Genomic DNA, 15,233 nt, shown 5'->3' on the forward strand with positions numbered 1-15,233 from the left:
ACCCTTGTCCTTGGTGACAGGGTTATCCGCTGATGCATCTGAAGATGCGACCCGGACCATTTGTCCAGCAGGTCCCACTGGAAAGTTCTTGCGTGGAATCTGCCGAATGGGATTGCTTCGTAGGAAGCCCCCATTTTACCCAGAACCCTTGTGCATTGATGCACTGAGACTTGGCTCGGTTTGAGGAGGTTCCTGACTAGCTCGGATAACTCCCTGGCTTTCTCCTCCGGGAGAAACACCTTTTTCTGGACTGTGTCCAGGATCATCCCTAGGAACAGAAGACACGTCGACGGAACCAGCTGCGATTTTGGAATATTGAGAATCCAATCGTGCTGCCGCAACACTATCTGAGATAGTGCTACACCGACCTCCAACTGTTCCCTGGATCTTACCCTTATCAGGGAATCGTCCAAGTAAGGGATAACTAAAATTCCCTTCCTTCGAAGGAACATCATCATTTCGGCCATTACCTTGGTAAAGACCCGGGGTGCCGTGGACCATCCCTACGGCAGCGTCTGAACTGATAGTGACAGTTCTGTACCATAAACCTGAGGTACCCTTGGTGAGAAGGGTAAATTTTGACATGAAGGTAAGCATCCTTGATGTCCCGAGACATCATGTAGTCCCCTTCTTCCAGGTTCGCAATCACTGCTCTGAGTGACTCAATCTTGAATTTGAACCTCTGTATGTAAGTGTTCAAAGATTTTAGATTTTAGAATCGGTCTCACCGAGCCGTCTGGCTTCGGTACCACAATAGTGTGGAATAATACCCCGTTCCCTGTTGCAGGAGGGGTACCTTGATTATCACCTGCTGGGAATACAGCTTGTGAATGGCTTCCAAAACTGCCTCCCTGTCAGAGGGAGACGTCGGTAAAGTCGACTTTTGGAAACGGCGAGGGGGAGACGTCTCGAATTCCAATATGTACCCCTGAGATATTACCTGAAGGATCCAGGGGTCTACTTGCGAGTGAGCCCACTGCGCACTGAAATTCATTGAGAACGGGCCCCCACCGTGCCTGAGCTTGTAAAGCCCTAGCGTCATACTGAGGGCTTGGCAGAGGCTGGAAAGGGTTTCTGTTCCTGGGAACTGGCTGATCTCTGCAGCCTTTTTCCTCTCCCTCTGTCACGAGCAGAAAAGAGGAACCTTTTGTCCGCTTGCCAACAAAGGACGCCTGATAATACGGCGTCTTATTTTGAGAGGCGACCTGGGGTACAAACGTGGATTTCCCAGCTGTTGCCGTGGCCACCAGGTCTAAAAGACCGACCCCAAATGTCCCCTTTCAAAGGCAATACTTCCAAATGACGTTTGGAATCCGCATCACCTGACCATTTTACTGGTAGAATTGGACAACGCACTTATACTTGATGCCAGTCGGCAATTATTCCGCTGTGCATCATGCATATATAGAAATGCATCTTTTAAATGCTCTATAGGCAATAATATACTATCCTTATCTAGGATATCAATATTTCCAGTCAGGGAATCCGACCATGCCAACCCAGCACTGCACCTCCAGGCTGAGGCGATAGCTGGTCGCAGTATAACACCAGTATGTGTGTAAATACCTTTTTTTGGATACCCTCCTGCTTTCTATCAGCAGGATCCTTAAGGGCGGCCATCTCATGAGAGGGTAGAGCCCTTGTTCTTACAAGCGTGTGAGCGCCTTATCCCCCATAGGGGGTGTTTCCCAATGCATCCTAACCTCTGGCGGGAAAGGGTATGCAGCCAATACTTTTTAAGAAATTATTAATTGTTATCGGGGGGAAACCCACGCATCATCACACATTTTATTTCTCAGATTCAGGAAAACTACAGGTAGTTTTTCCCTCACCGAACATAATACCCCTTTTTTGGTGGTACTCGTATTATCAGAAATGTATAAAACATTTTCCATTGTCTCAATCATGTAACGTGTGGCCCTACTGGAAATCACGGTTGTCTCTTCACCGTCGACACAGGAGTCAGTATCCGTGTCGGCGTCTGTATCTGCCATCTGCCTGACGGCCTATGAGACGTCTGGACAGGCACAAGCTGAGTAGCCGGCTGTCTCATGTCAACCACTGTTTTTTTATATAGAGCTGACACTGTCACGTAATTTTCAACAGTACATCCACTCAGGTGTCGACCCCCTAGGGGGTGACATCACTGTTACAGACACTCTGCTCCACCTCCACATCATTTTCCTCCTCATACATGTCGACACACACGTACCGACACCCAGCACACACACAGGGAATGCTCTGATAGAGGACAGGACCCACTTAGCCCTTTGGGGAGACAGAGGGAGAGTTTGCCAGCACACACCAGAGCGCTATATATGTATAGGGACAACCTTACAATAAGTGTCTATCCCTTATAGCTGCTTATATCTGTTATTTTGCCAAATAAGTGCCCCCCTCTCTTTTTTACCCTGTTTCTGTAGTTGCAGGATGCAGGGGAGATTCTGGGAGCCTTCCTACCAGCGGAGCTGTGTGGGAAAAATGGCGCTGTGTGCTGAGGAGATAGGCCCCGCCCCCTTCACGGCGGGCTCTTCTCCCGCTTTTTACTGGAAAACTGGCAGGGGTTAAATACATCCATATAGCCCAGGAGCTATATGTGATGTATTTTTCGCCAACTAAGGTAAATTCATTGCTTCCCAGGACGCCCCCCCCCAGCGTCCTGCACCCTCAGTGACCGGAGTGTGAAGTGTGCTGAGAGCAATGGCGCACAGCTGCAGTGCTGTGCGCTACCTTATGAAGACAGGAAAGTCTTCTGCCGCCGATTTATGGACCTCTTCTTGCTTCAGCATCTGTAAGGGGGCCGGCGGCGCGGCTCCGGGACCCATCCATGGCTGGGCCTGTGATCGTCCCTCTGGAGCTAATGTCCAGTAGCCTAAGAAACCCAATCCACTCTGCACGCAGGTGAGTTCGTTTCTCTCCCCTAAGTCCCTCGATGCAGTGAGCCTGTTGCCAGCAGGTCTCACTGAAAATAAAAAACCTATTTAAACTTTTACTCTAAGCAGCTCAGGAGAGCCACCTAAATTGCACCCTTCTCGTTTGGGCACAAAATCTAACTGAGGCTTGGAGGAGGGTCATAGGGGGAGGAGCCAGTGCACACCAGCTAGTCCTAAAGCTTTTACTTTGTGCCCAGTCTCCTGCGGAGCCGCTATTCCCCATGGTCCTTTCGGAGTCCCCAGCATCCACTAGGACGTTAGAGAAATAAGATTTTACTCACCGGTAAATCTATTTCTCGTAGTCCGTAGTGGATGCTGGGACCATGGGGAATAGCGGCTCCGCAGGAGACTGGGCACAACTAAAGAAAGCTTTAGGACTACCTGGTGTGCACTGGCTCCTCCCACTATGACCCTCCTCCAGACCTCAGTTAGGATACTGTGCCCGGAAGAGCTGACACAATAAGGAAGGATTTTGAATCCCGGGTAAGACTCATACCAGCCACACCAATCACACCGTATAACTATACTCAGTTAACAGTATGAAATATAACTGAGCCTCTCAACAGATGGCTCAATAATAACCCTTTAGTTAAACAATAACTATATACAAGTATTGCAGACAATCCGCACTTGGGATGGGCGCCCAGCATCCACTACGGACTACGAGAAATAGATTTACCGGTGAGTAAAATCTTATTTTCTCTGACGTCCTAAGTGGATGCTGGGACTCCGTAAGGACCATGGGGATTATACCAAAGCTCCCAAACGGGCGGAAGAGTGCGGATGACTCTGCAGCACCGAATGAGCAAACTCTAGGTCCTCCTCAGCCAGGGTATCAAACTTGTAGAATTTTGCAAATGTGTTTGACCCCGACCAAGTAGCTGCTCGGCAAAGTTGTAAAGCCGAGACCCCTCGGGCAGCCGCCCAAGAAGAGCCCACCTTCCTCGTGGGATGGGCTTTCACTGATCTAGGATGCGGCAGTCCAGCCGCAGAATGTGCAAGCTGAATCGTACTACAGATCCAGCGAGCAATAGTCTGCTTTGAAGCAGGAGCACCCAGCTTGTTGGGTGCATACAGGATAAATAGCGAGTCAGTTTTCCTGACACTAGCTGTCCTGGAAACATAAATTTTCAGGGCCCTGACTACGTCCAACAACTTGGAATCCTCCAAGTCTTTAGTAGCCGCAGGCACTACAATAGGTTGGTTCAAATGAAAAGCTGATACCACCTTAGGGAGAAACTGGGGACGAGTCCTCAATTCTGCCCTATCCATATGGAAAATCAGATAAGGGCTTTTACATGACAAAGCCGCCAATTCTGACACACGCCTGGCCGAAGCCAAGGCCAACAGCATGACCACTTTCCACGTGAGATATTTCAAATCCACGGTTTTAAGTGGCTCAAACCAATGCGACTTTAGGAAATCCCACACCACGTTGAGATCCCAAGGTGCCACTGGAGGCACAAAAGGGGGCTGAATATGCAGCACTCCCTTAACAAATGTCTGAACTTCAGGCAGTGAAGCCAGTTCTTTCTGGAAGAAAACCGACAGAGCCGAAATCTGGACCTTAATGGAACCCAATTTTAGGCCCATAGTCACCCCTGACTGTAGGAAGTGCAGAAAACGGCCCAGCTGAAATTCCTCCGTTGGGGCCTTCCTGGCCTCACAGCACGCAACATATTTTCGCCATATGCGGTGATAATGGTTTGCAGTCACTTCTTTCCTAGCTTTATCAGCGTAGGGATGACTTCCTCCGGAATGCCCTTTTCCTTCAGGATCCGGCGTTCAACCGCCATGCCGTCAAACGCAGCCGCGGTAAGTCTTGGAACAGACAGGGCCCCTGCTGCAGCAGGTCCTGTCTGAGCGGCAGAGGCCATGGGTCCTCTGAGATCAGTTCTTGAAGTTCCGGGTACCAAGCTCTTCTTGGCCAATCCGGAACAATGAGTATAGTTCTTACTCCTCTTTTCTTATTATCCTCAGTACCTTGGGTATGAGAGGAAGAGTGTCACCAGAGCGTCCACAGCTATCGCCTGAGGGTCCCTTGACCTTGCGCAATATCTTTTTAGCTTTTTGTTGAGGCGGGACGCCATCATGTCCACCTGTGGCCTTTCCCAACGGTGTACAATCATTTGGAAGACTTCTGGATGAAATCCCCACTCTCCCGGTGGAAGTCGTGCCAGCTGAGAAAGTCTGCTTCCCAGTTGTCCACTCCGGAAATGAACACTGCTGACAGTGCTAACACATGATTTTCCGCCCATCGGAAAATCCTTGTGGCTTCTGCCATCGCCATCCTGCTTCTTGTGCCGCCCTGTTGGTATACATGGGCGACCGCCGTGATGTTGTCTGACTGGATCAGCACCGGCTGGTGTTGAAGCAGGGGTCTAGCCTAACTTAGGGCATTGTAAATGGCCCTTAGTTCCAGAATATTTATGTGTAGGGAAGTCTCCTGACTCGACCATAGTCCTTGGAAGTTTCTTCCCTGTGTGACTGCCCCCCAGCCTCGAAGGCTGGCATCCGTGGTCACCAGGACCCAGTCCTGTATGCCGAATCTGCGGCCCTCTAGAAGATGAGCACTTTGCAGCCACCACAACAGCGACACCCTGGCCCTTGGAGACAGGGTTATCAGCCGATGCATCTGAAGATGCGACCCGACCACTTATCCAACAGATCCCACTGGAAGATCCTTGCATGGAACCTGCCGAATGGAATTTCTTCGTAAGAAGCTACCATCTTTCCCAGGACTCGCTCGCGTGCATTGATGCACCGACACCTGTATTTGTTTTAGGAGGTCTCTGACTAGAGATGACAACTCCTTGGCCTTCTCCTCCGGGAGAAACACTTTTTCCTGTTCTGTGTCCAGAACCATACCCAGGAACAGTAGACGCGTCGTAGGAACCAGCTGCGACTTTGGAATATTCATAATCCAGCCGTGCTGTTGTAGCACTTCCCGAGATAGTGGTACTCCGACCAACAACTGCTCCCTGGACCTCGCCTTTATAAGGAGATCGTCCAAGTAAGGATAATTATAACTCCCTTTTTTTTTTTGAAGGAGTATCATCATTTCGGCCATTACCTTGGTAAATACCCTCGGTGCCGGGGACAGACCAACGGCACCGTCTGGAATTGGTAATGACAGTCCTGTACCACAATTTTGAGGTACTCCTGGTGAGGAGGGTAAATGGGGACATGCAGGTAAGCATCTTTGATGTCCAATGATACCATGTAATCCCCTTCGTCCAGGCTTGCAATAACCGCCCTGAGCGATTCCATTTTGAACTTGAACCTTCGTATATAAGTGTTCAAGGATTTCAATTTTAGAATGGGTCTCACCGAACCGTTTGGTTTCGGTACCACAAACATTGTGGAACAGTAACCCCGGCCTTGTTGAAGGAGGGGTACCTTGATTATCACCTGCTGGAAGTACAGCTTGTGAATAGCCGCCAGTACTACCTCCCCTTTCTCCGAGGGCAGCAGGCAAGGCTGATTTGAGGTAACGGCGAGGGGAAGTCGCCTCGAACTCCAGCTTGTATCCCTGTGATACTACTTGCAGAACCCAGGAATCCACCTGTGAGCGAGCCCACTGGTCGCTGAAGTTCCCGAGACGTGCCCCCACCGCACCTGGCTCCACCTGTGGAGCCCCAGCGTCATGCGGTGGACTCAGAGGAAGCGGGGGAAGATTTTTGATCCTAGGAACTGGCTGTCTGGTGCAGCTTTTTCCCTCTTCCCTTGTCTCTGTGCAGAAAGGAAGCGCCTTTGACCCGCTTGCTTTTCTGAAGCCGAAAGGACTGTACCTGATAATACAGTGCTTTCTTAGGCTGTGAGGAAACCTGAGGTAAAAAATTTTCTTCCCAGCTGTTGCTGTGGATACGAGGTCCCAGAGACCATCCCCAACAATTCCTCACCCTTATAAGGCAGATGTGCTTTTTAAAGTCAGCATCACCTGTCCACTGCCGGGTCCCTAATACCCTCCTGGCAGAATGGACATTGCATTAATTCTGGATGCCAGCCGGCAAATATCCCTCTGTGCATCCCTCATATATAAGACTACGTCTTTAATATGCTCTATGGTTAGCAAAATAGTATCCCTGTCCTGACAGGGTAACAGACCACGCTGCAGCAGCACTATCCATGTTGAGGCAATTGCAGGTCTCAGTATAGTACCTGAGTGTGTATATACAGACTTCAGGATAGCCTCCTGCTTTTTATCAGCAGGCTCCTTCAAAGTGGCCGTATCCTAAGACGGCAGTGCCACCTTTTTTGACAAACGTGTGAGCGCCTTATCCACCCTAGGGGATATCTCCCAACGTGACCTACCCTCTGACGGGAAAGGGTACGCCATCAGTAACTTTTTAGAAATTACCAGTTTCTTATCGGGGGAACCCACGCTACTTCACACACTTCATTCACTCATCTGATGGGGGAACAAAACACTGGCTGCTTTTTCTCCCCAAACATAAAACCCCTTTTTTTTTGGTACTTGGGTTAATGTCAGAAATGTGTAACACATTTTTCATTGCCGAGATCATGCAACGGATGTTCCTAGTGGATTGTGTATATGTCTCAACTTCGTCGACACTGGAGTCAGACTCCGTGTCGACATCTGTGTCTGCCATCTGAGGTAGCGGGCGTTTTTTGAGCCCCTGATGGCCTTTGAGACGCCTGGGCAGGCGCGGGCTGAGAAGCCGGCTGTCCCACAGCTGTTACGTCATCCAGCCTTTTATGCAAGGAGTTGACACTGTCGGTTAATACCTTCCACCTATCCATCCACTCTGGTGTCGGCCCCACAGGGGGCGACATCACATTTATCGGCATCTGCTCCGCCTTCCACGTAACCTTCCTCATCAAACATGTCGACACAGCCGTACCGACACACCGCACACACACAGGGAATGCTCTGACTGAGGACAGGACCCCACAAAGTCCTTTGGGGAGACAGAGAGAGAGTATGCCAGCACACACCAAAGCGCTATATAATACAGGGATTCACACTACCCACAGTGATTTTTCCCTTATAGCTACTATAATACACAATTTTGCGCCTAAATTTAGTGCCCCCCCCCCCCTCTCTTTTTAACCCTTTGAGCCTGAAAACTACAGGGGAGAGCCTGGGGAGCTGTCTTCCAGCTGCACTGTGAAGAGAAAATGGCGCCAGTGTGCTGAGGGAGATAGCCCCGCCCCTTTTTCGGCTGACTTTCTCCCGCTTTTTTATGGATCTCTGGCAGGGGTATTTTTCACATATATAGCCTCTAGGACTATATATTGTGATTTTTTTTGCCAGCCAAGGTGTTAATATTGCTGCTCAGGCCCCCCCCCCCCCCCCCCTCCTCCTCCAGCGCCCTGCACCCATCAGTGACCGGAGTGTGAGGTGTGTATGAGGAGCAATGGCGCACAGCTGCAGTGCTGTGCGCTACCTTGTTGAAGACCGAAGTCTTCTGCCGCCGATTTTCAGGACCATCTTCATGCTTCTGGCTCTGTAAGGGGGACGGCGGCGCGGCTCCGGGACCGGACGATCGAGGTCGGGTCCTGTGTTCGATCCCTCTGGAGCTAATGGTGTCCAGTAGCCTAAGAAGCCCAAACTAGCTGCAAGCAGGTAGGTTCGCTTCTTCTCCCCTTAGTCCCTCGTAGCAGTGAGTCTGTTGCCAGCAGATCTCACTGAAAATAAAAAACCTAAAATATACTTTCTTTTCTAGGAGCTCAGGAGAGCCCCTAGTGTGCATCCAGCTCAGCCGGGCACAAGATTCTAACTGAGGTCTGGAGGAGGGTCATAGTGGGAGGAGCCAGTGCACACCAGGTAGTCCTAAAGCTTTCTTTAGTTGTGCCCAGTCTCCTGCGGAGCCGCTATTCCCCATGGTCCTTACGGAGTCCCAGCATCCACTTAGGACGTCAGAGAAATTTACATTAGCACTTAAAACATTCCACATATCCATCCAGTCAGGTGTCGGCGTTGTCGACGGAGACACCAAATTCATTTGCTCCCCGTCTTCTCTAGGAGAGCCTTTTACCTCAGACATGTCGACACACACGTACCAACACACCACACACTCAGGGAATCCTCTTATCTGAAGATAGTTCCCCCACAAGGCCCTTTGGAGAGACAGAGAGAGAGTATGACAGCACACACCCCAGCGCTATATGACCCAGGAAAAAACACAATAAATATATGTTTATCCAGTAGCGCTGTGTATATATGTATATTTGCGCCTAATTATGTGCCCCCCCCCTCTTCTTTAAAACCCTCTTTCATTGTGGTATAAGCAGGGGAGAGTCCGGGGAGCTTCCTCTCAGCTGTGCTGTGGAGAAAATGGCGCTGGTGAGTGCTGAGGGAGAAGCCCCGCCCCCTCGGCGGCGGGCTTCTGTCCCGCTCAAATACACTAAAAATTGGTGGGGGCTCTTATATATATACAGTGGCCAGCTATATACATATATATTTTTGCCAAAGAGAGGTTCATATGCTGCCCAGGGCGCCCCCCCTGCGCCCTGCACCCTTACAGTGACTGCCGTGTGTGAGGTGTATGGTAGCAATGGCGCACAGCGTTACTGCTGTGCGTTACCTCAGTGAAGATCATGAAGTCTTCTGCCGCCTCTGAAGTCTTCTTTTCTTCTCATACTCACCCGGCTTTTATCTTCCGGCTCTGCGAGGAGGACGGCGGCGCGGCTCTGGGACGGACGGCGAGGGTGAGACCTGCGTACCGATCCCTCTGGAGCTAATGGTGTCCAGTAGCCTAAGAAGCAGAGCCTTGAAACTCACAGAAGTAGGTCTGCTTCTCTTACCTCAGTCCCTCGATGCAGGGAGTCTGTTGCCAGCAGGCTCCCTGAAAATAAAAAAACCTAACAAAATACTTTCTGACAGGAAACTCAGGAGAGCTCCCTGTAATGCACCCAGTCTCCTCTGGGCACAGTAGTAAACTGAGGTCTGGAGGAGGGGCAAAGAGGGAGGAGCCAGTGCACACCCAGACCTAAAGTCTTTCTTAAAGTGCCCATGTCTCCTGCGGAGCCCGTCTATCCCCATGGTCCTTACGGAGTCCCCAGCATCCTCTAGGACGTAAGAGAAAAACAGTTCGGTTTTTTGCGCTGAATAAATGTGATGGGCGCGATCACGAAAAGTGCAGTTTGTGCGCCCAAACGGGTCATTTTTCGCGCAATTCAGCTCACCACCCCAGGGGGGTGCGAGCTAATATGCAGGCGTCAGCAGCCATCACACCACAATGGAGCTACAATTGAATAGCTCTGTTTGGCCGCCATCTAGTGGCTACCGTCGGAGAAACATTTAAATTCCACCCAAAGTGTTAAATACTGTATGCACATCAAGTGTATCTTTAGGACTGGCTCCCACATGGATCTTTATCCTTCCTCTCCCACGTCCAGCTTCTCATAACCGGGCTCAGATTTGTTAAGGAGAATGCAGTGCAGCAAGATGGAAAGACAGGTCCCCGTTCCTCTGTGGAAGGAACCGCCTTAGTTCTGGTCAGGTCACATCCTCCTCAGCATCAGACTGCACCCACCAACGTGTTTCGATCCCAAGTGAATCATTCTCAAGGTATGGGGGTAGGCTGCTGCTAAAGGTTTCTATAACCTTACTAATGAGGCCATCTGACTCATGTGGGTTCAATTATTTAATCAATCCTAACACAGAATTACAATATAAAATCCATTCCACCAGACAGTAATGTTATACATAGTACATGTTCCTGGTACTCCCACCATGCACAAACATACTTCCAGTTTTCAGACCAGATGTAATGTGTCTCACTGGCGGAGGTAGATCCACTTGGGATCAAAACGCGTTGGTGGGGGCAGTCTGATGCTGAGGAGGAGGTGACCTGACAAGAACTAAGGAGGTTCTTTTTATGGAGGAACGGGGGCCCCATTTTTCCATCTTGATGCACTGCATTCTCCTTAGGAAATCTGAGCCCGGTTACGAGAAGCTGGACGTTGGAGAGGAAGCATAAAGATCCAAGTTGGAGCCAGTCCTAAAGATACAGTTGATGTGCATATTTAACACTTTCAGTCTATAAGTGCAACAATTATAGGGCATCCCCGCTGTTTAATTGGTGGTGGACATTGCATAAATCCTATCTGTGACTTGGATTCACTATATGGGACATTTAGAGACATCTTACCCAAGAAAGGTTTATGTTTTCTATTTACATGTTGGTGTAACGATTGGATCAAGCAAAAAGAAATGGAACTCCAACCGTGTGCATTCAACTCAGCATGAGCCCCTCAGGGCACCCATGGGGCTGGAACAATGAGCTCCAGCTCTAGCAAAGCACTATGGGTGGCTAACAATAGAGGTGACTCAGCTCCCTGTACGCAGCTGCTGCTACACACACATTGGGGAAAGAGTACACTCACTTGTGTAGGTAGACAGGTAGGGAGCCACCCGGAGATCACTGCTACAACTAACTGTGTAACTATAGCTGCTTACCTAATTTTGCCATCCACTTTACTACCAATGCCATCCACAACTCTACCTCATTTCTTCCCCCTCCCCCCCATCCATTTCCGGCACCCGGACTAGCTGTGTAATACCCCTTTCACACTGACAATAGCCGAGTCGCACCCGGGAATGTGTACACGGGTGCGACCCGGTTTGAGACCCCTTCAGACTTGCGGCCCGACCCGGCATATTGCCGGGTTGATGATGTCACCGCTGACGTTACCGGAGGCTGTGCTTGGAGATAATCTACAAGCGCCGCCTCCTCCTATGCAGAGAAAGGGTGCTGGGTCACCTTGACTCGGCATACCGTTCACACTGCACCGCATCCCGGGACGATCCCGGATTCAACCCTGGTCGAGACCTGGGATGAAATGCTGGGACGCTCGTCCCGGGATATTGTTCCTGTACCCTTGCACACTGAGCAATTTCCCGGGTTGATGCGCGTTCATGTGCAATAACCCGGGAAATATTTGTCAGTCTGAAAGGGGTATAAGTTGGTCTGCATCCCGTTCTGGCACCTGGCTGTGTAAGGCGGTCTGCATCCCGTTCCAGCAACCGGAACGCCTGTGTAAGGTGTTCTACATCCCGTTCTGGCACCTGGCTGTATAAGGCGGTCTGCCTCCAGTTCCGTCACCCGGAATAGCTGTGTAAGGTGGCCTGTGTCCCGTTCCGGCACCTGGAATATTGTAAAGTAGCTTGGGCTCCGTTTCAGCACCCAGAATGGCTGGCTGTGGTAGTCTGCGCCCTTTTGCGGCATTCCCAATTACTCAGCACAGTTACAGCCCCTGACCTCCCCACATTACCAGTGGGTAAAAGGCGTAATCACATAATGTAATTATATAGGTAATGTCTGTGCAACACACAGAGAGAAGTCTTGTAGTAGCCTCCCACCACCCCATTCACCTCCCTGCCTCCCTCTCCATATGCAGCTAATGTTAAATACATCAGTAGTTGTAGCAGCGTTCCGGTATTAAACCAACCCCCCTCTTCCCCCCGTCTTAGCGTTGGTAGAAGACACGGTTCTGCTGCTACCTACCTATTCTAGGGGCATATACAGTGGTGGTACCCCGTCCTGCCCCTCCAGGCTCCTCCTCGCCCATCAGGACAGGAGGAATCGCCCCAAAGCTGCTGCTGCTGTTAGATGCTGCTGCTGACTGCAATGCGCATGCGCCGAGAGAGGGACGAGGGGGCGTGACGTCAAACGTCGGTCAGGTTGCTGTCCACGCGATTGCGCCTATGGTTCCGATCCACCAATCGTAACATTGCACCGGGTCCTTAGAGCGAAGGGGAACTCAGTGTCAGCTGTTTGTTTACAATGACTATAGCGCGCCTTACACCAGTCTCCTCTGATTGGCAGATCGGTTGCCTGTAGCTCCCGCAGCGCTCCTGTGATTGGTTTCCGCTGACTCTGCTCATGTCAGCTTAGGCGGTGATGCAGAATCAGGCGGCGCGGTGCACTGTGGGGATTGTAGTCCTTTATCACGTTTTGCATCCTAAGCAGCGACCTAAGAAAACTACAAGTACCGTTAAACCTCTGTGTCTGGAGGCAATGCCTATTCAAGAGACGAGGCACCGCTGTAGATATGATATGAATGATATTTATAACACACTCGCAGAGACAGGAGAGACATGAGTGAGGGGATGTGAGTATTACATTGTCGCCTGCATATGTTTAATAGATGTTTTATTTTATTGCTCCCTGCACCTAAGCTGAGGCATTGGGGAACAATCAATATAGACAATCTAGACACTATTGGGTATATTTACTAAGGTGTGAGCTTTTTTAGAAGTGGAGATGTTGCCTATAGCAACCAATCAGATTCCACCTAACCTTTATCTAGATGCATCTAGAAGATAATTAGAACAAAAGGAAATAACTGCGCTTGGAAACACTTTACAAATGTTTATACGTGTGGTCTGTCATGTAGAATAAATAACTCAGTGAGACTTTGTATATTGATACTTTTATCTAAAAATATTTATAGTTAACATGTAACGTTTATCACAACACACAAGTAATAGTAAATTAGTAGCTATTAGGCATAAAAATCTAATTAATAATAAATGAATAGCTAAAAGCTTATAGATAAGCACTGAAAATTACTTTTTATATAGAGATATATTTAAATATTTATAAACACATCATGATAAGGTGTAAAATATTACTCTCTTTGTAGGTATTTATATTGTTGCACTGGCGTCCCAGTGTATTGCTGAAATAAATGTTCCGCAGAAAATTCACACTGATTACAGTCTCATAAAGACAGCAGCATATACTTGGATATAATTACCCCCGTGCTGGTTCCTGAAGGTTCCGTTAGCAGTGTTGCACGTGGTATATCTGATGATAGGTGATTGCTGCTTAATAGCGCTGTACAGAACAGCCCCGCTAGGAGATAAATATGGTAGCTGGATGCGGTCCTTACGGTGAATACCAATTGGAGAATAACTTCAAAAGAGTGGACGCCCACTCTTTTGAAGTTACTCTCCAATTGGTATTCACCGCTACTTCCAACAGCTCCCGCACACCGCTGAAATTACACCCTGCTACTTTCGGCTGAACTCTGCGTGGCCCCCGTGGTAAGATCCGGATCACCAATTAACAGCACGGGTGAATGCACAGGATCCAACTAGGCAGTGTCAGCATCAATCACTGCGAGGACTTGTTGCTATATGCTGGGTGAGTCCGGGCTGACCTCTGCCGTGAGGACCGCATCCAGCTACCTAATCACCAAGCCGTAGTGTGTAACAGCGGGCAGCATTGACGGGAGAGCAGGGACATATTTATCTCCTAGCGGGGCTGTTCTGTACAGCGCTATTAAGCAGCAATCACCTTTCATCAGATATACCACGTGCAACACTGCTAACGGAACCTTCAGGAACCAGCACGGGGGTAACTATATCCAAGTATATGCTGTCTTTATGAGACTGTAATCAGTGTGAATTTTCTGCGGAACATTTATTTCAGCAATACACTGGGACGCCAGTGCAACAATATAAATACCTACAAAGAGAGTAATATTTTACACCTTATCATGATGTGTTTATAAATATTTAAATATATCTCTATATAAAAAGTAATTTTCAGTGCTTATCTATAAGCTTTTAGCTATTCATTTATTATTAATTAGATTTTTATGCCTAATAGCTACTAATTTACTATTACTTGTGTGTTGTGATAAACGGTACATGTTAACTATAAATATTTTTAGATAAAAGTATCAATATACAAAGTCTCACTGAGTTATTTATTCTACATGACAGACCACACGTATAAACATTTGTAAAGTGTTTCCAAGCGCAGAGTTATTCCCTTTTGTTCTACTTGTTTTTGTTGTGCAGCCTAGCAAGCTGTTTTTGACTCAGCAGCTTTAAAGAGACACTGCTTTTTAAGGAAATATAAATAATTAGCGCCGGTTTCTGGGGTTTGAGACTATTGTCTCTAACCATTTGTTTTTCCGAATCTAGAAGATAATAGCTAGAATCTGTTTGCTATGGGCAAAATCTCCACTTCTGAAAAAGCTCACACCTTAGTAAATATACCACTAAATAGAGCCCTCACCCTATTTGTGATCGGGAGCACAGAGCGTGCTACCTGTGTCCTATGCATAGTGGTTGGGAAAGGCGGTTCAGGTGCGCAGAATACACGGTCTGTGCACGCAGAATACGATACAATTACACCAATGTGATGTGTGGTCTATACCTGGGACTCTGGACCTACTTATATAGGCTGACCATACTAGCCCTTTAAACTAGGACACTCATGAATTACACAGGTTCTGTGTCTGGCTGACTTCAAGCCTGCATGTCACCTGGTTTTAATCAGCCACAGAACCTGTGTAATTCAAGAGCGTCCCAGT

The 15,233-nt window shown here is 48.8% G+C and overlaps 2 protein-coding genes across 3 annotated transcripts in view; one reads left to right on the forward strand and one right to left on the reverse strand.

The window, feature by feature from the left end:
* The window catches only part of ASB1 (ankyrin repeat and SOCS box containing 1), a 62,233-nt gene extending 49,637 nt beyond the window's left edge, over positions 1-12,596 (reverse strand). Inside the window, exon 1 of one of the 2 annotated variants that reach the window (XM_063933270.1) lies at positions 12,410-12,596. In XM_063933270.1, the coding sequence (XP_063789340.1) occupies positions 12,410-12,473 (64 nt within the window). In that variant the 5' untranslated portion in view covers positions 12,474-12,596. The remainder of the gene's footprint in view (positions 1-12,409) is intronic. The other variant, XM_063933269.1, reaches the window with a different exon arrangement.
* A 137-nt stretch (positions 12,597-12,733) lies between these two features.
* The window catches only part of LSS (lanosterol synthase), an 83,987-nt gene continuing 81,487 nt past the window's right edge, over positions 12,734-15,233 (forward strand). Inside the window, exon 1 of the mRNA XM_063933268.1 lies at positions 12,734-13,016. Within this exon, the coding sequence (XP_063789338.1) occupies positions 13,003-13,016 (14 nt within the window). The 5' untranslated portion in view covers positions 12,734-13,002. The remainder of the gene's footprint in view (positions 13,017-15,233) is intronic.

Source organism: Pseudophryne corroboree, chromosome 7, assembly GCF_028390025.1.
Source record: "Pseudophryne corroboree isolate aPseCor3 chromosome 7, aPseCor3.hap2, whole genome shotgun sequence".
NCBI lineage: Eukaryota > Metazoa > Chordata > Amphibia > Anura > Myobatrachidae > Pseudophryne > Pseudophryne corroboree.